General features: G+C 33.7%; 1 protein-coding gene across 4 annotated transcripts in view; it reads right to left on the bottom strand.

Moving 5' to 3' along the window:
* The window catches only part of LOC308509101 (uncharacterized protein), a 718,677-nt gene that overhangs the window by 511,771 nt on the left and 180,483 nt on the right, over nt 1–26,423 (bottom strand). For 3 of the 4 annotated variants that reach the window (XR_013995126.1, XM_081076779.1, XM_081076778.1), the window contains one exon: nt 24,231–24,334. The exons of the other annotated variant lie outside the window; for it this stretch is intronic. Coding sequence is in view for 2 of the 3 variants with exons in the window: in XM_081076779.1 (XP_080932905.1) it covers nt 24,231–24,334 (104 nt within the window). In the remaining variant the exon portion in view is untranslated. The remainder of the gene's footprint in view (nt 1–24,230; nt 24,335–26,423) is intronic. 4 annotated transcript variants of the gene reach the window in all.

Raw genomic sequence — 26,423 nt, forward strand, 5'->3', positions numbered from 1 at the left:
TTTATATGTTTAAGAAAATAAATCAGAAACGATGCTAGGTAAAATTTGGAATTTTTCCTAACATCTGATGGGGAAGAAAATGCATGGAAGGGGTTAGTATTAGAAAGGTCAGACTCAGCTTGTACTGGAAAATATAGGTAGGTAAGAAATGATATACAAAAGCATGCTTCTATTCACAAGGTGATGAGCATTACAGAGTGCTAAATAGCCCCAGGTTTATGTTAAAAATAGTAAGTAGCTTCTGCAGAAAGGCAACAAAGAAGGATAGAGTGATTTTTATAAAATATGTAAAGGGTTTCATCTATCTGTAATTGGCAGCTTCCCTGCTTCATATGTTTCATTCTGTCTAACTTCTCTCTTCCACAACTGTATATCACTTCTCAAAGAAGGAACCGTCATTTACACAAAGGTGGGCAGACGACTAAGGTGCTATCCTGCTTATCTGTTGCTACTGAGCACTTTCCACTGACTCTTATCCCACTGTAATTCAAATGAGATTAAAAATAAAATTACAGAAAAGTATTCCAAAGCATAGTGAAGAATTTGAAAGGGAAATATTAAAGCAAGAGCTGGGTGTTGGTAAATCTATTTTTAAATTACGTACCTCTGCAGTGTATTTAAAACACAAAATATATTAAATTTTAGAGTAAACGATTAGTTTCAAAATAACAGAACAATTTCATTCAATTTAAATTAAAATGGGGCCATTCGTTTTTTTTCTAAATTCCCTCTACCTCTTTTTCTATTTAATTACTGTTTTCCTTTTTGTGTGTCTCTGCTTTGCTGGTGGCACAAACCTATAAATTGAATGCATATGGAATTCCATGGCTCACTGAGATGATATCACATAACTTTGTAAGAGGTTGTTAGCAGTGATATTGACCAATTAAAGGATGTTTTATAGTTTTTTGCAGATGGGGCAGCTCATTGTATCTCCTTCTCCTTTCTGATTTACTCCAAGTGAAGACCTTGGAATTTGCAAGTGTAAATAGAGTGTGTTCCAAATAGAAGGCATTTATCTAGCCAAACGCAAGTTGCTCGTGATGTGCACCACATTTCACAGTGTGTAAAGTTCATAAGGGAAAAAGAGATAGTCCTTCTATGTGCAGGGACTGTTACATACTTTAAATTAGGCCAATAACGGAATGAGTACCACAGGATAACAGGATTTCACAGTATCTCTAAGCAAGTAAATGACTCTAGTATGTAGAAGAGCCAGTGAGCTGAGCAGAAAGCACAGTAGGGTGTCTCTTCCCAACTTTCTCATAACATGGAAGCTCCTACTTTATAAAATAACATGAGAACTTGAAAACCATGAGAAAACATTTCCCACTACGTGAGTTTTTGAAGCAGTTTTTGGACATGTAGGAAATAGAAAATCACCATAACAGAAAAATGTACTACCCAAATTATAGATTATTTATCATCTGTTGTGTGCATATATTATATATGTACTTTGAAAAGCATTTTTTAAATACAAAGTGATATATGATAGGTGAAAAACACAAACCAAAATAGTTCGTCACCCAATTATTATTTTTTTTTAATTTTAGAAAGTACATCTCCTGATTGATCCCCTATGTATCTATTTAGTTACTAATTTATCTTCCAAGTGTGAGAGGACTTTTTTTTTTCCTTCTGTAAGTATGCTTTGCTAAAATCTGGAGTGAGAGATGAGAAGAATCAGAGCTACTGTGGCATCAGTCCATTGTATCGACAATACAACTGTCTCTCCTGCTTTACCAGGTCAGTTTTCCCTAACCTAACATACCCCATTCTAGGAGTGATATTTGTTGTTGTTGTTATCAAAAGGTCAGACAGCTCTCACAGAGTAACACAGGATGGGAGACTAGCTTGCTCGTTCTCTTGTACCACAGTTACGGGAGGATTGCACAGTCTTCCTTCATTGCCAATTTTAAGCATTCAGGAAATTGCATAGAAAGAATAATCTGAGCCCCTGAGTCGCCCTTCAGGCAACAGCCAAATGCAAGTGTAGACTTTCTCTGACTGGGCACTGAAACTTTGGAGAAGTTACCTCTGTGTGAGAAGTGAATGAAGTTTCCAAGACCCCTTTTCAGCTTCCAGATGTGACAGCTAGTTTTCAAGTTATTTATGGATAACATCCTCAATAAAGGAAGCAAATCACAGGTGATACTCATCCAGCTAGAATGAGATGAATGTCACCATGAAAAGAATATTCCTTTAGAATTTCACCAGATGTCTGGTTTCTATCGGGTCTTACAGGTAAACTACTCTTTGAAACGTAAATAACTGAGCACTGGTTGGAGAGATACCATAGACTAACAGGTAACCAACAGTCTGGGCTTTGGAATTAGACTGTCTGGGTGTACATCCCCACTCCACTGTGTTTTTTTCCAGCTTCACCATTTAATTGGACACACGACTATTGGCAATTTACCTAGCTTCTCTGTGCCCATTCTCTCTTTATTATAAAATGGATGTCATACTAATTATATTAATGGGAGAATGTGGTTAACAGGGTCCCTCCACTGGATATTTAACTTCCTCATTTCTGTATCCCTACTACTGAATGCAGTTCTAGGCACATAGTTCTATACTCATAAGTATTTTGTTATATGGATGCTGAAGGAATGATGAGAATCTAGTAAAGAATATATACTGGGGGCGCCAGAAATATGTATTCAAGTGGACACTTTGGTCAACATTGTGCAGCAGTAGTTCGCCATAATGAGAAGTGTCTGGATGCTGATGGTAACCACTCTGAGCACCTCTTGTAATTGCAGAAGTCAAATATGACTTGTATTGATCTTTTGTTATCAGTATATAACGAGTATTACAATTTTAATACAGTTTTCTTTTCTTACAATGTGTATACATTTTTTAGCACACGGTGTGTATGTTTGTGTGTGTGTGTGCGTGTGTTTGTGTGTGTATATATATATATATGATAAAATAGTATTTTCTCCCATTTTGAAAGTAAGGAGACGGAGTCTCACTAAGGTTTAGTAAATTACCCAGTGCCACTAGGTAATATGAAATGTTATTGAGTCTCAATCTTAGACTTTCTAATATCCTAATCATCGTAACAATCCTATACAATTGCAAATAGAAAATAACCATAGCAGAATAAACTATTCATTAAGTAAGGTGGGGTACAACACTCTGAAAAATCTAGACATACATGAATTATTGTATCTTCATTAAGGCTCTGTAATCTGGGCTGTAGAGCAGGCAGCTGCTAAGTATTTATAGCTCAATTGATGATGGCATTCATTTTTCTTCCCCTCTTGAGTGTTCAGAATTTAAAATTACTACTGCAGAGTTATAAAGGAAAAGGAACATTGTTTTCCTTGCTTGATTATGAGAAATGCAATGTATTATTTTAGTTGCTGTCAATTAAACATAAATGAAACCATGATTTTCAAATCTGCAAAATCACATTCTTTATTGGGATACTGGCTTACTCATTTTATTCTTATCGCTGACATACTTTAATTGATACATAACAAAATAAAAATATATCTGTGGGGCACAGGGGAGTGAGCTTTGAGTTAATTGTAAAACTGAAGTATTTTTCTCATTTAGTCTTTCTTGTAACAAACTTGATGACAAGTAGAGTACTTTATTAACTTCATGGATGCGTACTGAGTAAAACCAATAATTAAAATGCTCATTCACAGAACCAACTTATTTATATTCAGTTGTGGCTTTCAAGCTTAACATGCATTAAATTGAGAACAATACATATGAGTATTACAGAAGGATTCACAACATGATTCAAAAATTACCATGGGATTAGACAGTCATATTTAGAGGTTTTTAGACAAAATTGGGAGAAGATGATGATTTTAATGCTATATTTTACACTTTAATTATGTCTGAAGAGAAGTATTATAACAATTCCTTCAATAGCAGATATATTTTGGAGGCTGCTACAGAGCAATTGCAACATATTTTCTAAAGTAATGATATTTAAACGTGTTATTTGTATGCACACTTATATTAATATTTTAAACCCAAAATAAAGACTGAATAATTATTTTCCTATATGAAATGTGCTGATGTTGGATGTTTATATACAGACATGAGAAAAATCTTCATAAATTAAAAAAAGAGAGAGATGTATGTTCAATAATCTTTCATAATTTCCCTTTAGTATTCTCGGTTCATCTTTGCTGTCTTCATTACTATTTTCTATCTAGCTCAAGTGATCCTGAAGCAGTTCATTATTCTAAGATTACCCAAAGAAGCATCTGTTAATTTCCCCATAGTAAAATGTATGTAATTTGATATTCCAGTACAAGTTACATATGTAAATAATGGAATAACAAAAACATTTTTAGAATATAACACAGATAGGTCTCCTTTTGCTTTAGGATAACCATATATAGCGTGATTTTTCCATCAGAATTATAAGTTCAAAAAAAAAGGGATTATATTGCTAGACTAGAAATGCTTAGATATTGTCATGCACTTATTCTTTATTCCCTCATTCTTGTTCAAGAGTTATGTAGCCAGGAGGCTGCCAGTACAAACGTATTGATTGGATGAAATAATAATTGGGCTAAATATGGTGAAACTCTATTTCCCCATTCACATTTTACAATAAAAGTTTTCCAAAATGAACCTTAATTTACACATATGAGCAAAAAAACACACTAATGGTAAAGAATACTACTTGTATTTTCACTCATTAAAAGCTATTTATTAAATTTTGAAATGTGAAAAAAAAAATCCTAATTGACAACACCTGTAAGATATAATTTCAACTGACAGTAAGTTTCTCCCAGAAGGTCTGAGAACCTCTTTTGAACACTTTATCACCTTATAAATACTTCCAGTAAGAAAGATTAGAGCATTATTTGCCTCACCTCTATGTACTTGCCATATGTCAAAGCCCTTTTTATGCTTTAAGAATATCTCGAAAAGAGAAAAATAATTTCTAATAATAATTGTTCATCCAAAAAATAAAAGATTATTTTTCGAGGAACCATCTTGTTTCAATGATTGTTTAATTTGCATAGCAAACTCATTTTTTTTGTAGAATTCTCAGCAGTAAAAAATAAGTATTATGAAGGATATCTAAACAGCATATAAAATTAGCAGTTGAAAATAAACCGTGTGGGATCTAAAAAGTGCAAAATAATATCTGAAAAACAAATGACAGGAAAAAAAAAAGCATATATAAAAATAGGTGAAAAAAATATCCTTTGACCAGAAAGCTTCCAAATCCCATTGCTTGAGATGGAACTATTGATCTAAAATACGGGTTCTCAAATTTTTGGTTCTAAAGAATCCTTTAAATTCCTAATAAGCATTGAAGTCTCCACAGAGCTTTTGTTTATATGCATTGTATCTATCGATATTTACCATTTTTGTAATTAAAAATAACAATTTAAAAATATTTATTTATTTTTAAGAACCATGAATAATCACATTAAATTATTTTCATGGAAAACATGAATATTTCTCAAAACCAAAGGAAAAAAATCAGTGAGAAATGTGATACTGTTTTACATTTTCTAAATCTCTCTAACGTCTTGTTTAACAAAATACAACTAGATTTTCAAGTTCGCTTTTGTCTCCTCAAAAATGTCATGCAATCCTTTAGAGAAGAAACTATATTTTTTCAAGTTACATCCCCAGAGCTGGGCATAGAATATATTATCAACATGTCTTTTATGAATGAATCAATGAATCAGTGAAATCATGTATTCAAGTATATTGCTTTTGTTCCTGAAAACTTCCTTTGACAAGATTACTCAACACATCTTTCAGTTTTCTTATCTTTTAAATTGCGCTCTCCTGATTGGAAATCCGATACTAGCATAACAAAAGCAAAATCATTCTTCAATTTACTTGGTTTTCTAAAATACTTCTAACCTCTGTGAGATTTTGACCACAAATGGGAAGAACTAAGTGAGCTGAGTAAACACAAAATAATTATCTGTTGATTGGTAATTATTTAACATGTAAGAATTCATTGCGTTAAATTCACTTCTAAGTCACGTTACCAAATGTCAGGTGTCACTTAATATAGTGATTAAGATATCCTTACTGCCTAGTTCCGGAGAACTGATTAATCATAGGAAAAATTCTCATATATTCAAATACATTGTCAAACATATGTGACACATTACAAATATATCACTGAACATCTTAAACATTTCATTCTTAGGTTTTTGGTTTTTTTTTTGTAAACTGGAAATGAACTAATTAATAGATCAGCTACTGAACCCTACTTATATTTCACGTAAGACTAATATTTTTCTTCAGAAAATAAAATCTTAATAAAAGTCACTGGCATTTTACATATACATTTATCAAGTTTCTGAGGGATTCCTCTAGATACAATTCATTGTGGTGTGTTTTTTTTTTAAACATTACTTTTCCATATAAAAATATTTTCTAAAGACTATGTCTGCTTACTTTCCTTTTTATGATATTCAGCGGAGAAATATACATGGAGCTGTTTAGTGACTTATTTCTATTAAAAATGCTATTTATGTTTAGTACTACTTTATTTAAACTAACTTTCCATTTTTGTACAATGATAATACCATTTACTAATAATATATATATTCAATAGCTAAGATCTCTGAATCCTCAGAAGTACTGCTAGCCTATTTATGGGAAATCCAAGTAACAAGGTGATCAGTGCATTGCTTTTCTTTTTTCTTTTGTCAGGGGCACATCCTCCAGAAATTAAGTGAATGAGTCACAGGCCAGATGCTTTAACTCCTTTCTTTCTTCACTTCATGAAAATTTTCTTTGATATTTTGCCTGGTGCTTTGTACTAGGCCTGGGTTCAATTTTATGTATATGCAAAAGATATGATATAAATGCCCAATAAATGACATTTTAAAAATTGCCTTTGAAAATGTGTATTTGTAAGGATTCTTTAGGGGTAATTCCAACTTCCTTCTACGTAGGTAAATTTAACTAGATCTGAATGTAGTTCCATTACTTAATGCAAAGTAAAATCATGATTCCTTTCCTCTCAAACTTTCTGTTATATGCCTTAAAGTGAGACTGGGGAGAAGTATAAGCTAGTCTGCTGTTATCACCTTTGTGGATAAATGCTATTTCTGATGATATGGGAAGTTTGAGGTTAAAAGAGATAATATATGGAAAAAGTAGATCATAGCATAGGGAAAAGAGGCTCTTAGAAGTCTATTATAATCACAGGGGGTGGCAATCATTCCATTTCCACCAAGTGCATGAAACACTATAATAAAACTCCAACCTATTTCAGATCTGGTACTGAAAAATGGACAATGTTGGCGAAAGTTTTTCTGGAACTGTACTCTCTGGAGAAGATAAAATAGATGACTGCTGAATTAGAAATTCCACCTAAAGAGTTCATCTCAATAATCTTGAGTAAAGCGGTGACAAAGCAGTGACTTCTGATGAGGCAACTTATAAAAGTCAAATACAGCTATCATACGGTTAAAAGCCCACCAGTCATATTTATTACTTTGGTTAATTATCAGATGATCTGAAAGAAATAGCACCAATAAATTGGACAGAAGAGGCCGAACAACATAGATTCTGCACTCCAGGTGGACATACATAAAGATGGAACGTTATAAAACAATCCTGAATGTCATCAACATATCTTCCTTTCAATAGTTCCTTTACTTTTTCAAAGGCAATTTTTAAAATGTCATTTATTGGGCATTTATATCATATCTTTTGCATATAGATAAAATTGAACCCAGGCCTAGTACAAAGGACCAGGCAAAAATCAAAGAAAATACGATGAAAAGCAGCACGAAGCTGGCTGACAGTGTGTCACCACTGGTCTGTGAGAGCAAATAAAATTCATTTAAAGACAATGAAAATGCAATATAGACAGTCTCAAAGAGATGGATTTAGGTATGATTTGGTGGTTCAAAGTTACAGGTAACTTTATTCCATGGGTATATAAAAAGCATTTATGGGAAGACTTATGACCCTCCCAGCTAAAGCTGTTACAGGGATTAGAGTATCCCCAAAGGACAGTCTCGTGGGACATACAATATTATTTGGTGCATGTCATTTTTTTTCAATTGGTCTGAAATTTATTAGCGTGTAATGTACTGGCATATATGATGATAGCTTAATCAACACTGGTCCCTCACAGGTACAAGGTCTGACAATTACGTTCACGAACTCATCCTAGAAAAAGTGCTGCATACCTCATTGCTGAATATCACTACGATCACCTTCAAAGTACTCCCCTTGGGAAGCAACGTACAAATGCTAGCACCTAGTCTACCCTTCAAAGCAATTTTGGAACTCTTTCTGGAATGGCCATCAGAGCTCTCGTCCTATTACCCTTGATGTCCTGAATGTCCTCAAAGTGTCTTCCTTTCAATAGTTCCCTTCTCTTTGGGTAAAGAAAGAAGTCATTGGGGGCCAGATCAGGTGAGTAGGGAGGGTGTTCTAACACAATTATTTGTTTACTGGCTAAAAACTCCCTCACAGACAGTGCCATGTGAGCTGGTCCATTGTCGTGATGCAAGAGCTATGAATTGTTGGCGAGAAGTTCAGGTCGTCTAATTTTTTCATGCAGCCTTTTCAGAACTTCCAAATAGTAAACTTCGTTAACTGTTTGTCCAGTTGTTACAAATTCATAATGAATAATCCCTCTGATACCAAAAAAGGTAAGCAAGGTTGCTGCAACAAATTTGCAAACCTAATTTTGGGAACTCATATGGCACAAAGGACTTTTCAGGTGTGATTGATTTAAGGATCTTAAAATGGAGAAATTATCTGGAATGATCTAGATGGGTGATTTATAATCACAAGGGTCAAAAGGGATACAAGAGATAAGATAATGTAGCAGGAGAAGATGAAAGCAAGAGGTTGTAGTGATCAGGAGTCAAACAAGAAATGCAGGTTGCTTCTAAAAGCTGAAAACAGCATGGATATGGATTCTCCCCTCAGAATCTCCACAAGGAACCAGCCCTGATGACACCTTGACTTTAGCGTAACTCATCTTGAGTTAGGCTCAATTCAAAATTTTGACTTCCAGGACTGTAGGGTAAAACAATTTTTGTTGTTTTAAGCCACTAAATGTAGCAATTTGCTATAGCAGCAACAAGAAGACTAATATATAAGCCCTTTACAGAAATCGTTTGCTGATCCCTGATCCTCAAGATGAGAAAATATTTGGGAAAGCCAAGTTAAATACTCAAATGATATAATACCTATAAGAACTGGTTTCTCGGAAAAAAATTTAAATTTGGCCTAAGGAAAAATACACACTCAATTAAATATCTCCATCATCACATACAAAATTTTCAAATTAGTATGGATGTTAGGGGGAGGAAAGTAATTCCCTAGGTGAAAGTATCAAAAGACCGATGAATGGATAAGGTCAAGGGTAACAAACTTTTTACGGGGAAATCCTACTCATTATTGAATTTTCAACTTATGGTGTTCTTTGGGATGTTATCGGGCAATTATATATATATATATATATATATATATATATATATATATATATATATATATATATATATATATTTATCTGTATATGTATATATATATATTTATCTGTATATGTATATATATATATATTTATCTGTATATGTATATATATATATATATATATATATATATATATATATAAGTACTATAGAAAATGTTGAAAACTAATAATGAGAAACATGTTGCAAAGAGATCTTGACCAAATTGAGAAGAAAAATGTGAAGGAAGTTGTGAAACAGCATGTTTACAATCCATTTTCGCCTTTTACTGTGAAGTGCTCCTGGCAAATAAACAACCAACCAACTTAATTCTTTCAAGTAGAGCATGGGTTCTTTCAAATGTTGGTGCCAAAAAAAGAATTGAATAGGGAAAAGAGAAAGATGTGTGGCAGGTGTTTCACTGGGCTCTGATTGAAAATACATCATAAATGTCTACAAAATGTTGAATATAACACACACACACACACACACACACACACACACACGCACACATATGCACACACCTTCAGCCACTCCGTGAAATACATGCCTCTGGCTCCATAAAAGGTTTAGAAAAAGTGTTTTATAACTAATGTATACCCATAAATATCACAGGGAGATCTCTAGGAGATCATTTAGTACAAACAAACAATAGCAGCAATTATGATAAAACCAGTATTAGTTTTAATAGTAGCAACAACACTATTGGTGATAGAAGGATTAACAAATCAACTTAACCTTCCTAAATTAATTTGTTATATTACTGTCTATTGATCTTTTCTAATGCAAATGGATTGCAGGCAACATACACTAGAGATTTGTTTGACCTCTTTATTGTTGTAGGATATGGCAATTAATTTTTTTATTGAGATACCAATTAGCTTTCTGCTCTTAAATGTTTTACCTAAATCTTCTTTTAAAGTTCCCCTAAGGTTACCAGAAAAATGATCATCTAAGCATGATTGTATTAAAAGGTAGACAAAAAGAAAATATTATTTATGTTGTGTACAAAATGGAGGGTACTCTAGGTTAACTGAATCAGATTCCTTGAAGAAATAAAGCTGTTCAAAATCATGAAGAATTAATCAGAAAATTCTAACTGAAAAACAGGAGTTCAGTAGTCCATTATAAAAGAGGAGAAAATGCTAAATGAGCACAACAGAGCAAGGAAATCAGAGAATTTTACAAACCACTGCCATCACGACTCTTGTAAAAGTATTCTTACACAGGAAAAACAACAAAAAAAAGCCCTAAGGAGCAGTACTTCCTGATTAGGACCACCCAAGGAGAGTCTCTAACAAAAGAAAATTGGGTTCTGTAATTGTAGACGGTCTGCATGTAAAATTTTCATTTGTCCCTGTGGACACCAAGAAAGAGGGGTGAAGTCTCAGTAATTACTGAAGGGCAACTGAAAGGAAGGTTACAGGAGGATATTACAGACACAACAGAGGAGAGAAAAGAGCTTTCAAGTACAGCTCTGCAACAATCCCAGCTAGTACCAACCAGCCAGGTTAAAAATTAAAAAGTACATTCAAAAGCTTTCCTCTTTCTACTGCTGATCTGCCTGTCATTGACTGACCTTGAATAAAAGGATGAGAGACTGGCTGTATAATAATAAGAAAGAGGTAAAACAATCTGGAAATATTCCTGGCATGCACGAAAAAAATTACAGGATATTCAGAGTGAAAAGTTACACTACTCTACCCACCTGAGCATTTCAGCTCCATGAGGAAAGTCTCAATTTTTCAAATAGTTGAATGTCGCAGTTCAGAAGGTTTGGAAGAGAGAAGGGAAAGAAGCTGGGTGGACTGTGAAAGCCGTAGTGTACCCCATTCCTGTACCTAAATCTCTACCTAGGGCTCGTTTATACTAATAAAATAAAAGATTAAAATTAGATTAAATTGTGGCTTCAAGTCAAGTTTTCATTAATTTAATATTTGTAAATATACAAATACCAGGCAAATTTTGTATGTAGTGAAAGACAATAATATTTTATTATTTAAATATTACTTTTGAAAAGAAAAAAATCCTGACGTAATTTAATTTTTGTACTGCCAACATGTCTTTGATTATCTTTTTCTATATGTTTTTCTTATACCAGGGGTATTGGGGTTATTGGCATATAAAACATTGTGTGCTTTGGAGCAGACTACATATTAATCTTAGATATTATTCAAACATCAAAATTTATTATACAAAAGCATTAATAATCTCATAGCAATTAGGTATTAGCCATTGTCACTAAGGCATTAAGGTCACGCTGAATTACCACATTCTATCACTATGCTGAGCTATTTTTTGGCATATTCCTAATTCGTGCCAGTTTTCCCTCTCTCTCTTTCTCTCTATTTCTCTTTTTTTTTCTTTCACCTACCTATATCCTTGGAAAAATTGTGAAGTCCTCAGATTATTCCATTTCTAATTACAAATCAACAATGACATTAATTTAGCACATTATAAAGGTGACATGTAATTCATGGTAATAGTTTTACCTCTTGGAAACTGTCAAGCCAATCTTAATAATAAAAAAACATATACGTTTACTTTATCAGGAAAATATTTCAAAGTAATATGATGAGTTACATATATTTTATTAGACAAAATTTGAAGAGCATTTAAATTTAAAAATGCCATGAACTAGTAAATGTCGTAGCCACTCTTTCTTTTCTTCAATCCATTCCCGTAATACTTATTTCACTTTGGGCAGATAGAATAAGATGTAGTAATAAGAGTTGTCTTATAAATGTGTTACTGTGGCTTTACAACTAAATAGAAAGTTCCTTATACTTAGGGTTTGTACAAAATGTCTTTATAAACTTCAGCATGTTGGGCAAAAAATAATTTATTGAAAACTTAAGCTCTTTGTTTTATTTTTGGAATATATTGTATAATAGTTACTGGAACAGGTGTGTATATCTTCATGCGCTCTAATGGGATCCTTTGGTTTACTCCAAGGAGAGGAGAAAAGAAACTCATCATGTAGTATGAAAGGATTTAACTGCATAAACAAAAGTCTTAAAGAAAGAAAGGAGGAAAGGAGGAAAGGAGGAAAGGAGGAAAGGAGGAAAGAAAATAACAATATAAAGATAATTTGGTAGGATTTTATATGGTAAAAGCTAAAATATAAATAAAAAGAGCTGATCAAACAGTCTCTTGTGGGTTAGATTACATATTAGCAACTCAAAAGTTAATAAACTAGACCTAGTATAATTTCAAGTGTTTCATGAATAGTGAGTGATTTAAGTTGTCAACATCATTCATAGAAAATAAGTGTTTCATAAAACACTATTCTTTTCAATGTTCATTCTTACAGGAATTTCTGCAGCATGAAATGACATCTCTCTCTACTAGAGAACCTTACAATCTACAAATAAGGCTACATGCAAACAGAAAATATAGACACATGAAAACAAGCTTCAACCATTAAATTCGTTTGTAGTTTTAAGTGTAATGCCGTTTAGGAAACAAAAGGGATGACAGAAATACTTGTATATCAATGAAATAAATTATTTTCTGCTGGACCTTATCTGGAATGGCTACATGTAGGAGACAATACAGAAACGTCAAAAAGGTCACGGAAATTATTTGAAACAAAATTGTTCACTTAGGTTAATATAACAATGATCATATTTAGATTATAGTAAAGGACAAAGAGAACGTCTTTGCTTAAAATCCAGTGTTAAAGTATATTAAACTGTTAGGGCAAGTAAAGTAAAAAAGGAAGCTGACTAAGAAATACTGAAGTCACTGTATAAGAGACTCCAGGGTCAGGTGGAAGTCAGTTTAAAATTCAAAAAAAGATAATGACTAGTTGACATAGTCACTTATGCCTAATAATCCTTATTACTGTATGTTAATGCTTTAGGCAATAATAACAAAATGCTCTTTATGAATGCCCTCTAGAATAAAAAAAGTTTTAAGAGTAGAAAGGGGTTTATTGTACCTGAGACACTGTGAAAAGAGAATAATATGAAGTTTCTTAAACAGGTGTCAAACTTTACAATGAATATATATGCTACATATTTAAAGGACATGAATATTTCATATATGATACACGCATGTAACTTTTATGGAGGGTAAATGAAATTCAAAAGATAAAGTTAAAAAGCTACTTTAACATAAGAATTTTATAATTTTGATAGAAAATTAAAATGTGATTATAATGTGAAGAAAATATTTAAATCTGAGAAAGTATTCAGAATATTCTCAGATAGTTATTATAAATATTAACTATGAGTCTTGATATCTCAACTTACATTTTGAAAGGAATGTGGGAACACTAAAGAGTTCCCACATTCTATAACTAGTATAGAACAGAGGTGGGAATACCCAGGAGCACCAAATTGTTTTGCTCCATTTTGTACTTAGTTGCAAGCATTTTTCTTAAAGTTTAAAGGTTTCTAATTAGAATACAAAAAGAAGAGAACCATAACCCAAGAGAAAATCTGTATAGCATACGGCTGTTGGGAAATTTCACTGTACCAAACATGGTAAGGCTGTAAAATAGAAATACTAGAACAAAAGAATTGTCTATTTTTGTTTTTAAATTTGAAAGTTGGCAGTCCTTCCACATTAATCTTAAATGTACCTAATTTTATTGTTTTATACTATTATAAAGTAAAAAATTTATTTTGAGGGACTAGACACTTATATATCATGCAATATACTAAATAATACTTCCTTGTAAATTTAATAGTTTTTATTATCTGATTGACATATAACTAGTCGGTATTAAAACTATGCAATAATATACTACTTTTCTCTGAAATTTGTTCATGAGTTTCCCAATATGTGAGTATATAATATTGTAAATGAGGAGAATATCGATTATAAAAGATGAACTCTAAGAATGCCATCTGTAATTAAAGGTATACAGTCTCTCAAATGTATGGTTTTAACATTTATATTGGAAATTAATTTAAGTTAAATAACTTTATCTTAAACATATTTGAGTTATTTTTAAATGATAATATAAGAAATTATCTTCTAGGGAAATTGTATGTAAATCACATGTTACTTTCTGCAAAGTACATCATGCCCTCTTACAGAAATTCTCTGAGTGACTTACTATGGGAATATAACAGAGATAATCATATATAGTGTTAGATGCTTTTAAATTTTGGCTTCGTGACTCATAGTTTCATTAGCATGTTAATCACATATGGCTTAAATTTGGATAGCCATGTCTCAGGTCAAAAATTTCATATTTCTTAGATACTGAAGGGGATCAGAATATGCAGCAGCAAAATATCGTACTTTGGTATAAAGACTGTTTTGACCTGAAAGCAATTAGTTCTCTGCCTCCCCCTTTCTGTATAAAAGCAGGATGTAAAATTTCCATTTTTAAAGTTGTGTTCCTTTGGAGTAATAGGAAGTAGATAATGACTCTTAATCACTGGACACTACTCTCCTCAGTGGAAGAGCATCATATTGAGTCTGCATAACAAACCTTCCTAAATAACCCTTGTATTTCATTAGTTTCTCCCACATATTCACCTTTCCCAATTTGCTGCCTGTAGAAGCACAACCCCTACTTCCTTTGTCTAATCACTTCTCCACCATAAGTTGTTCTTAAAATGCTGTATAAGGCCTCAGGTCTAACAACTTCTTTGGGGTTTTCACTTCTTTTCTGTGAGGATCCCTATATGCACACAAAATGAACCTTTATACCGTCAATCTGTCTTTTGTCAATTTAATTCACACACATTAATTACTAAACATAACAGTTAATAGGAAAGAGTGTTTCTGGTGCTGTTTAATTTCTCTACAATATTAAAATATGGTCAAAACGCTATCATTTGATTGGCAAAAAGTTAGAAAACCAGGACAAACCTGATTCATGCTTCTCTCTCTTTTAATATCTTGACATGTATACTGAAACTCTTATTTGAAAAGAACAAGTCCTCATTTTCTATTTCATCACACGTAATGGGAGAGAATCCTTCCTGGGACTATACTTGGTCAGAGAGAGTCATCTGGGATCTAGAGAATAAGCAGTAAACATAAGGCAGACCAGGTAATTTAGGTTCAAGCAGAAGGTAATATAAGGAGGCACCAAAATGCAAGTAAGACATACTGGTAGAGAGAGAATATCATAATAACATAAGACGGAATAGGTAAGATTGCTGACTAAGTCTATGAAAATCTGTGTGGCCTCATTTTCTTTTCTTGACAAGTGTTGCAATCACCAGACATCTACTATGTGGATATTATGCATATATTTGTAAATACTTGACTTAATTTCTGTATACCTCGATCAAGTAAGTGAGCATTTATAAGCTTCAGCTAAAATCTATAAATATGTTAATAACAGTAAGTAGCTTTTAAGGTTTCTGTAAGGAGCAAGGATCATGAATGCAAATGTAAAATTCATAGATGAGGCATACAATATGTAACAGATATTAACATTATTATTACTATCATCATGAATTTGTTTGGATAAAAGTCTGTAGCTCTCATAGTACTGGATTGTGCAATTTGAAAGAATTGGCATACTGCAAACAGTACTGTCTGTGATAGTAATCTTGTTGCTAGAATTGATGCCTGGAGATTAAACACAAAGACTAAAGCAGTGGTTGACTTAATAATCACTCAGACCAGACTCTTGAACCTCTAATTTATACTTCAGAGCAATGATTAAAACCATATGCTTGGAACCAAATGCCTGAATTTAAATCCCAGCTCTGATTCTTATGAGCATTTTAAACTTTTGAAAAAATGTTAATGAAGTGATGCCTCATATTTCTTTTCTGTGAAATGGTAATAACAATAGTATACTTGAGTTAAGGCAGGAACACACTTAAAACAGTTCCTTGCACTTAATGCTCATTAAATGTTTATGATTATATTTAGTATTGGCAGTGGTCCATCACATTTGAAAATTATATGCCACAATCCCTATCTTTAGAGCAATATCTGTAAGGATACTGAAAATCCACAGACTCTACAAAAAAGTGATATAGGGAGAGCATTAGTTGACTTCTTTCCTGTGGAGTGGAATATTGACAATGGTCATTGAAAGGAAGCTGATGAAGAATTTCATTCTTCTGTCCTGTCATAATTTACCAGATGAACTCTAAGCCTCATAATAAAGTCTCACGATTCTTACTGGGTAAGCAGGTGGAGTAAAATAAGGGCTTTTTGCTACTGCTTGCTCAAGAAGGAAGATTGTAAGGGCTGTTCCCAGTCTATGAAGAGAGTGGGTTCCAGGGCTTTGCACTAGCAACTATCACGTTATTTGCCTCTCTCTAGGGTCATCTGAAACTCTAAACTAGATGACTTGTCACATTGCTTCATATTTACTGAGGCTGCCAGTCCCCAAAGATCAAAGAAGATCGCCTAAGTACCAGTTACTACAGGAGAACAAAAATGACTCATGTAATTATAATGATTCTGAGGATGATTAAGTTCTCATTGATTTTTTTTTAGAGAACGTGACAATGAGTCACAATCATTTATTGAGCAAATCACAGCTCAAACACCAACACACATACACAAAAACAAACAGTAAAAACAAGAAAGTATTTTCAGAAAAAAATATAAGTAGTTTGTGAAGTCTGAAAACATTAGCTACAGTATTACGTTAGTAACACCTTTCAATAAGAGACTGATCAGAGAATTGCCGTAAAAGAATAATTTCCATATATTCTGGACTATAATAAACCTGCCTTTGACTTTTTCTCCCAACATTTTACTGTGAAAATTTCCTAACTAACAAAGGGAAATGTTGGGAAAATTTTTACACTGAAGACTTCACATACCCACCAACTAGATCTGACCATTATATTTTACCATGTTTGTTTATCATTATCCATCCCTCTAACCATCCATTACTCCCTCTTATTTTCTGGTGCATTTCAAACTCAGACATCAGTACATTTTCCTGAATACTTCAGAATGCATATCATTATATAGTTTAATATTTGTTTATAGTTTTCCTTTTGACATAAAATTTACATATGATAAAGTGAATAACTATGAACTGTTCATTCATCGAGCCTTGACATATGCACACACACACGTGTATCTCAGAATCTATAATGAGCAAACAGGAAGAGTGAATTTTACATTGTTAATGTTTAGCAAAAACACTAAGACGAATAATGGAGTTTGAGAAACGGTATTGAAAGTTTGAAATTTTAACAGGAAAATATCTCTGAAGGATTTTCTGCACCTGAAATTATTTAAATAACTAAACATAACCTGGCAAGCAGGTAGTAGGACAAAAGAATGACTCACATATTCACACTGACCAGATTACCAAAATGGCGGCCAATGAGATCCATGAGCTGCACAAATAACAGGCACAAAAATATTTTTCAACTTGAAAAGAAAAATAACTCTTTGAAATTCTCAAGATAACAAAAGGATCATTTCTGAACTTCAGGAATATAATTCAAAATAGTTCAACTTTGCCAAAATTGATAACTAAAAGTGACATGTGTCTTATGAGGAGGATGAAGACTTTGGATTCCCTGAACTTTATTGTATGGCTCAAAGCAATTCAGAGAATTTCTCCCCTGGAAATGAAGGGGAAATGTTCATTACATATGATTTATATCATCCCAGTTATTGCAGGCAATTTTTCACAATGCTTTTTTTTTTTTTTAGAGCAGTTTTAGTTTCATAGCAAAATTGAGAGAAAAGTATAGAGATTTCCCATATGCCCCCTGCCATGCCTCCCAAACATGCACAGACCCTCTATTATCAACATCCCCCATCACAGTGGTGCATTGGTTAACAACTGATGAACTTGCATTGCCAAATCATAATCATGCTGAGTCCATAGTTTACCTTAGGATTCACTTTTGGTGTTTGTATATTATATAACTTTGGACAAATGTGTGACATGTATCATTATAGTATCATATGGTGTATTTGCACTGCCCTGAATATCCTCTCTGCTCTGCCTATTCATCCTTCCTGCCCCCACAACCTTTGGCAACCACTGATTTTTCTACTGTCTCCATATTTTTGCTTTTTATAGAATGTCATATCATTGTAATATGACATTCAACGTTGTAATACAGTACATAGCCTTTTTAGATTGGTTTCTTTCACTCAGTAATATGTATTTAAAGTCAATCCGTGTTCTCTCATGGCTTGATAGCTCATTTCTTTTTAATGCTGAATAATGTTCTATTGTCTGGATGAACCATAGTTTATCCATTCACCTACTAAAGGTCATTTTGGGTGCTTCCAAGTTTTGGCAATTATGAATAAAGCTGCTAGTAATATCCAGTGCACAGGCTTTTATGGGGATATAAGTTTTGAACTCCTTTGGATAAATACCAAGAAGTCTAATCACTGGATTGTATGATAAGAGTATGTTGACTTTTCTTAAGAAACCACTAAATGTTGTGTACCATTTTGCACTCCCACCATCATGAATGAGAGTTCCTCTTGCTCCACATCCTTGACAACATTTGATATTGTCAGTATTGCAGATTTGGGCCATTCTAATAGATGTGCAGTGGTATCTCACTGTTTTAATTTGTGTTTCCCTGATCTTATTACATATGAAGTGGATTTTTTCCATATGCTTATTTGCCACCTGTGTATCTTCTTTGGTGAGGTGTCTGGTAAGGTCTTTGGATCATATTTCAATTGAATTTTAAAGAGTTTTTAAGAGTTCTTATATATTTTAGATAACAGTACTCCATAAGATATGTCTTTTGCAAAGATTTCCCCTTAGTCTGTGACTTGTCTTCTCATTCTGTTGACAGTATCTTTCGCTGAGCAGAAGTTCTTAATTTTATTGAAGCCCAGCTTACCCATTATTTGTTTTATAGATGGTTTCTTTGGTGTTATAATGAAAAGGTCATCACCATACAAAAGGTCAAGGTTTTCTCCTATGTTATCTTCTAGGAGTTGTATGGTTTACATTTTTATTTATGTCTATGATCCACTGTCAGTTAAATTTTGTGAAAAGTATAAGATCTGTGTCCAGATTCATTTTTATGCATGTGAGTATCCAATTGTTCCAGCTTCATTTGTTGAAAAACCTTCTTTGCTCTGTCGGTTTAATTGTGTTACCTTTGCTCCGTTTACAGAGATTACTGGACTGACTATACCTATGTGGGTTGACTATTGTTTTTAAACTACACAAATAGTCATTTTCCAGTCTCCAATAGCTGTTACCTCACTGCTTTTCCATCCTGGACAGTTTATTTGCCATTTTTGCTGCCTTTACCAAATGCTTCCTTGTGCTTCTCCAAGCTCCACCTGCCACCCAGTTTCACAGAATATGCTATAGGTTTTAGATTTGGGCTCTAGTTCCAGTTCTAGCCACTAATTCCTTTATTGATTGTCTATTTCTCCTTTGAAACTTACCCTCAAACTCAGGGACCTTAAACAATTATTTACTTAATTATTATTCTGAGGGTGTACACTTTGGGCTGTGTTCGATTGAGATGCTGACTCTCTTCCAAATGGTATTGGCTGGTCTCTTCATGTGTTTGGGCTTTCACTAGAATGGTGGACTGGTTGGAAGAATTATCACATTTTTCCACATGTTTTCATGTTCCTTACTTTTTCACATAGTCATGAAAAAGTTTACACACATAATATGGCACAAGGGATTTTCAAGACTCTGCTTGTCATATATCATAATGCCTCAATGTCCCCATCTCCCCCTCTCCACCCCACCCCGCAAAAGTCTCATAATCAAGCCCAGACTCAATATGGAAGGAACAACACAAGAACATGAGTACAGGAGGTATGATTCGTTGGAGGCTATTACCATAACAATGTACCTCAGATAGTATTCAGAAATGGCAGAGGCCAATGTCAGCACCTGAAAGAGGTAAGGTCATTATATATTACTGTAATAGGCTATAGATGTAATAAACTTTCACTGTAGTTTCTCAGGGTAAGTCAAAATTCATGTCTTTGATAACTTACTTCTGAAGAACCTTGACCATCCCACAGTCATCATGATGTTTCACCCTGTTGATGACAGTTTGATTGGAAACCTCAGTGATAAAGGAGGTAGAAGGTATCCCACACACCTTGGTAAGAAACACAAATGCTAGAAAGTAAGAAATTAAGCTGAGAAACGTTGAGGGGCTTGTCATCTCAGTTAATTTTCTGGAGGTCCAATGTCAAGCTATTCTCTCAGAAGTGAAAGATAAGACTCTGCCTCGTGTGCTGTCTACCACTAAGAACTAGCTACATAATTTCTGGGCTTTTTCAGATTTTGACCCATTTACCATACTGATTGTGTTGCTCCTCTGTATTTACTGAAGAACCTGTCAGGCTGCCTGCCTCAAGTGATTGAGGCAGGAACCAGGAAAAAAAAAAAAAAGCTGTTTCTTTGTTTTTTGTTTTTGTGTTGTTTTTCTTTTTCTTCAGACTGCATGGGAATCTGAACTGCTACTTGAACTTCCGTTTGAATTCTCAGCGGATACAATGGAGTTCAGACCATCAGTGGAAGGTTTGTAAGCATATTCATGCCTATGATATGCCCCAGCAGAAGCAGCACCATGCAGTGTTTTATTGAAAAGCAATGTTCCCTTTGGCAAATAATTATTCAAGTTTTGAGAAGCAGATCCTATAAGCTAGCAGGAAAGACCTGACCATAGGACACCAAGTGATGACTGAGCTGACCAGTGCAAGGGAACTTAGATATTATCTTATCTTTCACCTCACACAGCTGTGTTCATGCAGCAGAATTTCATCAGGAAATGAAAGTGATATATTTATGTGCACGGTATAGCAGGTCCTGACAGCAGTGTTACAGCACAGGAAAGATACATTAGCTCCTCATATTTCCAATACACCTATTTCTGCTTATAGCCTCAAATGATGTTTCCTATGATTGTTGTCCAAAAAGAAAATATTCATGCCTGGTTGACAGATGGCTATGCGATACATCCCGTTATTTTTCAGACGTGGACTACCATAGCGTAACATTCCCATCTAGGAGAAGCCCTGGAGTACCATTGGGGGGGGGGTCAGGGGGGATGAGGGGGGTCATCCTGGGAGGTAGAACTTCAAATAACCCATTGAGTTATTTAGTTTGCATGGAAAGATATTTATAGAGACATATGTATAGGTTTTTCACGACCAGTTACAAGCCAGGTTGCAAGACGATGAAGAGCTTGAAAGAAACAAAACTGGAAGTTTGGGCACAAGGACCCCTTAAATGAAGGCAAGAAAAATTCCCTCTCAGAATGCACCCAGACATTGGGAATATTTCTAAGTCATTTAGGTACCCACAAGGACTCACCCTTTAGAGAAAATTCAAAAATAAAATAGAATAGGTAACTTATGCTGTGGACCTCTATCAGCCATCTTTTGAAACCATGTAAGTGTCAGCTCAAAGTGCACATGAATATAACGGTCATGGTGGCAGGAATGGAGGTTATGTATAAATTCAACAACATGGGTTCCTCTTCACCAAATCAGAACTGGCCTCTCTGTACCCCGCCTTGCAGCTTAGTTTTCCAACAGAAGAGATACATGCTGACTCTCTGATATGGCATTATGCCCTGGGATGTACCAACCTAGCATATCTAGTGACATGAGAATAAAGGGATCCTTTTAATTTCTAAAACAGACATTTATTCTTGATATAGATTCTCTAATCTTTCTAACCTGGTATCCTAGCTAAGGATTTCACTCTTAATAGTACTAGAGGATGCTCACTTCTGACATCCCCAGTTCTTCCGAACATTTTATAATTATCAAATGTCCCATATCAAATCCTTTTCTGCTTAAAATACCTAGAGTGGATTGTTCCCTTTGAATTTCGGGAATAAATAACTTAATTAGACTTAGCTAGTTTGCAAGTTTGACTCACAGCATAGCTCACTATCTAGCCACTAGTAATCAAGCCTAGCTAGTTTGCAGTTAGATCTGCCCTGATATTCAGCTATTTTCTCTTTCTTTCTCCCCTCACTGATTAACTAAAGAACTCTGCTTCATTCCCTTTCTCAAGACTACACATACCTCGTTAATGCATTTAATTAACACAATCTTAACTTGGAAATGGCAATTTCTTAATCCTCAGGTGCCCAGTCACTGGAATACACATAAAAATTCAGGCCGAGGTGGGCAATCCCAGTTCAGAGTCCAGAGATAACATTATCTTAAAACAGACCAGACCCCAGGAAGCGATGTCAGCCCTGGGACCTGCCTGACCAACTTCCCCTTTCCTTTATTCTTCCTCTTGTGTACCTATAAAACCTTCTGACCAGTCTAGAAATGGGGAGATAGACTTTAGACAGGAGTCCGCCATCTTCCCAGAGTAAACCTGCTTTTCTTTCCACCAACCTTGTCTCGTGATTTTTAACTTTTTCAAGCAGCGGGCCACCGGACCTTAACATGGTATCACCTTCACTGTAGCATAATTGACATACCTTAATTTTGAATTAAAGAACTTCTATAAGTGTAACATTCTTTTCACTTTAAATCATTCCTCCCAATAAAAGTTAACTTTTACTAGCCTTGTTAATACTCTCCCTGAAACATATCTTAAGTTTACTTACCATCCATGTTAGTCTGTGAAAGTTGTTGCCGTTAAAATAAAGTAAAACTACCACCTACTTTGGGAAAGCTATTTCCAACCACTGATGATAGAGTTCCTCAAAATTCCAGTACTTTCAGCACATTAGTTGTCTCTGCATGTTATCAAGCACGTCTTTTCATTTTGTATATAAAATACATTTTTCACATTGTCTTAGCATAGCAAAGTTCAAGGAAGTAACAAATTCTCTTTTGTTTTGACTTTTTTCTTGTATACAAATGGGAGTACAGCAATAGTTCCCTAGTGTATGTGTTCAGTAAATATTTGTAAAATATTTTAATTAATAAATTTTGAAAACTGCATTTTGAGCTATTAATCTTATATTATGTCCATCTTCAATAATAGCATAAAACATAGCCAAATAGTTATGATTAGAATAAAAATTACATACATAAAAACACAAACACATACATACACACATATTTTTCAATCAATATTAAAAACCTAATGCATATAATGCTTAAATGATGTAGTTTGCAAAAATATATACATATATTTGTACTAGATATATATCGCTTTATGTGCATTCACATGCATATGTATAATTTACATTAACTATATTAACAGAGATATTGATAACAGAACATGAGTAACAATTCAAATAGATCAACTACAAAAATTGCATGTTTGACACATGGGGAAATTTGAACATGGACTGGATATTAGTTTATACTGAGATTTTTTAAAATTTTTGAATGAGTAAGAAAATCATTATGGTTATATTAAAGAAGAATAATATTTTGTGAGAGTATTTTTTTAATATTTTCCCTGCTCAAAAGATAAGATTTTCTAAGTGCAATGCAAAATTATGTTGACTTCAGTTTATATAAGTCTTACCCTGAAGCATTTGCTTTGCCTTCAAAGCTGTAAATATAATATTTACCAGATATGTATATTTTATCTATAAACGATAAAAAGTATTTGGTAGTTTTTCGTGTTTTTTTTCTAACATTATCTTTGACATACTGTGTGCATATGTTCTGTATTTTGAAGAAGTTCACAATTTAATACAGAGAAACAAAAAGATCATATTAAGCCTTTTGACATTTTTAAAAAAATACCACAGTGATAGTTCTCTTTGTTATATGTCCATGTGAACTACCATGGTGGGGATGGGGAATGGAACAAGGTTGGCAATAACTTGTTTTTTCTTAGCAACAAAATTTTAAATCAAACAAGTTTTCTTTTTCATACTTTTTCCTTGAATAAGCTATAAATAACCAGGATCATTTCCACAACATAGAAAGGAAATAAACATGACTTACATATCACATTTGAATTTAGATTCCTTCCAACATTCTGTTAATTTTACAGTCAAGATGCAATCTTTCGATAATTCAGATGTCATTTGAGAAAAAGAAAAACCTTCCTGGATAAACAACAAAAGTAAAGCAAGTTTCATCAGCTGGAAATGTAACAGGGAAAATTACCAAAATTATTTTTAAGAAAGTACTTAAACTTTTTAAGATATTAGGAAATATAGCTGAGAATTGAGACGTATGTTCTCATATATGGATATAGTCTCATTTAAATTCTTATGTTTACAGAGTGTCTTTGAAACTCAATTCTGTCTTTAAGAAAAAAAAATTAACAGAATTCTGAGAAAGTTTTTGTTTTTTTGTTTTTTTGGAGCATTTGTGTTAATTGACCAGTTATTGAAGCTTAAGAAATTTTAAGCTTCACATGATTTAATAAAGATGTGTCAGTTAGTCTTAAAATTCACTCTACTTTCTATTTTTCTTTTGTTCGTTTCCATTATGTTGTTTTAAATGAGTTACCTGTCCTTCCTTCTCTACTTCTGTTAGAGGTAAAATCACTTTAATGCCATCCACATGAAAAATTCTAAATCAACTTAATCCCTACTTCTTCCTTCATTCCCAGTCACCATTCACCCATCTGCAAGCCTTGTTCTTTTGTCCTTCAACATATTTCTTGAATATTTTTGTGCTTTTAGTCTCCATGGCTAGTAGTCGTTTTATTCATTTGCTAACAAGAGAGATGTTGGCACTGAATGTTACTCAAATCTGGATGGTTGAAGTCCCTAACAATTCCATTTTTATTTCATCCTCTCCTACCAACTCACAAACCATTCTGCCTACCTGTCCTTGTCAGAACTTTCTCAGTACCTATGCCTGCTTCCAACTGCTTTCACCCCCTCACTACTTATCACGACTCCCTCCTCTTTGCAGCTATCTTTGTATACACATGTGAACAAACATACAAACAGCTCTGTGTAGTTGATCTAGAATATTACTCAATAACCAGTGTAGCTCCAGCAACTGAATAATATTTTTATTCCCTAAATTGCAGCAGTCTTTTTATTTTGCTTTTACATTTCCTCTAAAGGGTTCTGCTATTATCTTGGTTCAAATTCACTCTCATTTTTCTTTTGCTGTGCATGTTTTTTTTTTTTTTCCTGATACCCAATACTTTTTTCAATAGATATAAATCTTCATTCTCTTTATAGTGTAAGTCACTTTTCTTTAAAGTACTATGTTCTAAAACTAAAATATATTCAAGCAAGTTTGGTTTCTGAATAAAGATTTAGACAATCCTTAATCTGAAAACTAAGTAAGTTAAACAGTATACTCATTTATTTTACAAAAAAAGGAAAAAGTTGGGTTTACTCCTTGAATAACATTCAATAAAATAAAGTGTACATGTCTGCATAACGTTGGAATATCATTATTCAGGGAAATTAATATTTAGTTTTCTAATATTACTATAACATTTGAATCTGCACAATTGTGGATGAAAAGGGGGCCACATACTACACCTGACAAGCTTAGGGGAGGCAGGCCCTACAAACTTAGAGACCGAAATTAACCACATAGGTTGGTCTGAACACAAAAATTCCTAATTAAAAGTGGGTCATGGCCAGTAGGCACATCCTTGGTCTGTAGCTCCGTTAACAAATGTCAGACTTTACCTTAAGTGAGACTGTCTATTGTCTTTTTTGCATCTAAGATAACATGAACTTGGAATGTCAGAGTATTCCCTTTTTCTAGACCCCCCAGGGCACAACCCACCACACCAGAGCAGGAAACTACAGAATCCTTCCTTGTTCTTATCCCTTGATTATCATCCATAAAATGCTATTAGCTATCCTGTACCCACCAATGGACAAAAAGTATCTATCTCTCTAATTTACTTTTTATTCTATCCCAGAGATTTCCCTGCTTTGCTTTCTCCCACTCCCTTAATTTATTCCCAATGGATTTCATATAACCCTGGTCCTTTGATTCTAATGTATAAAATAAGTTTCAAAACCACCATTTTCAAGAGCATTTTCTCAATCCATCGAGATTTTGCTTCCCAGCAATTGTCATCAGTTTGGCTCAACTAAACTCCTATAAGCTTTCTCCTAGGCTGGATGTTTTTTTTTGTTGACACAATTGTCACTTCCTCAAAAAATAGTACATGATACTGAATTTAGTTGTTTTCTATTCCCTTAGTAC

The sequence above is a fragment of the Rhinolophus hipposideros genome, assembly GCF_964194185.1.
Source record: "Rhinolophus hipposideros genome assembly, chromosome: 16".
NCBI lineage: Eukaryota > Metazoa > Chordata > Mammalia > Chiroptera > Rhinolophidae > Rhinolophus > Rhinolophus hipposideros.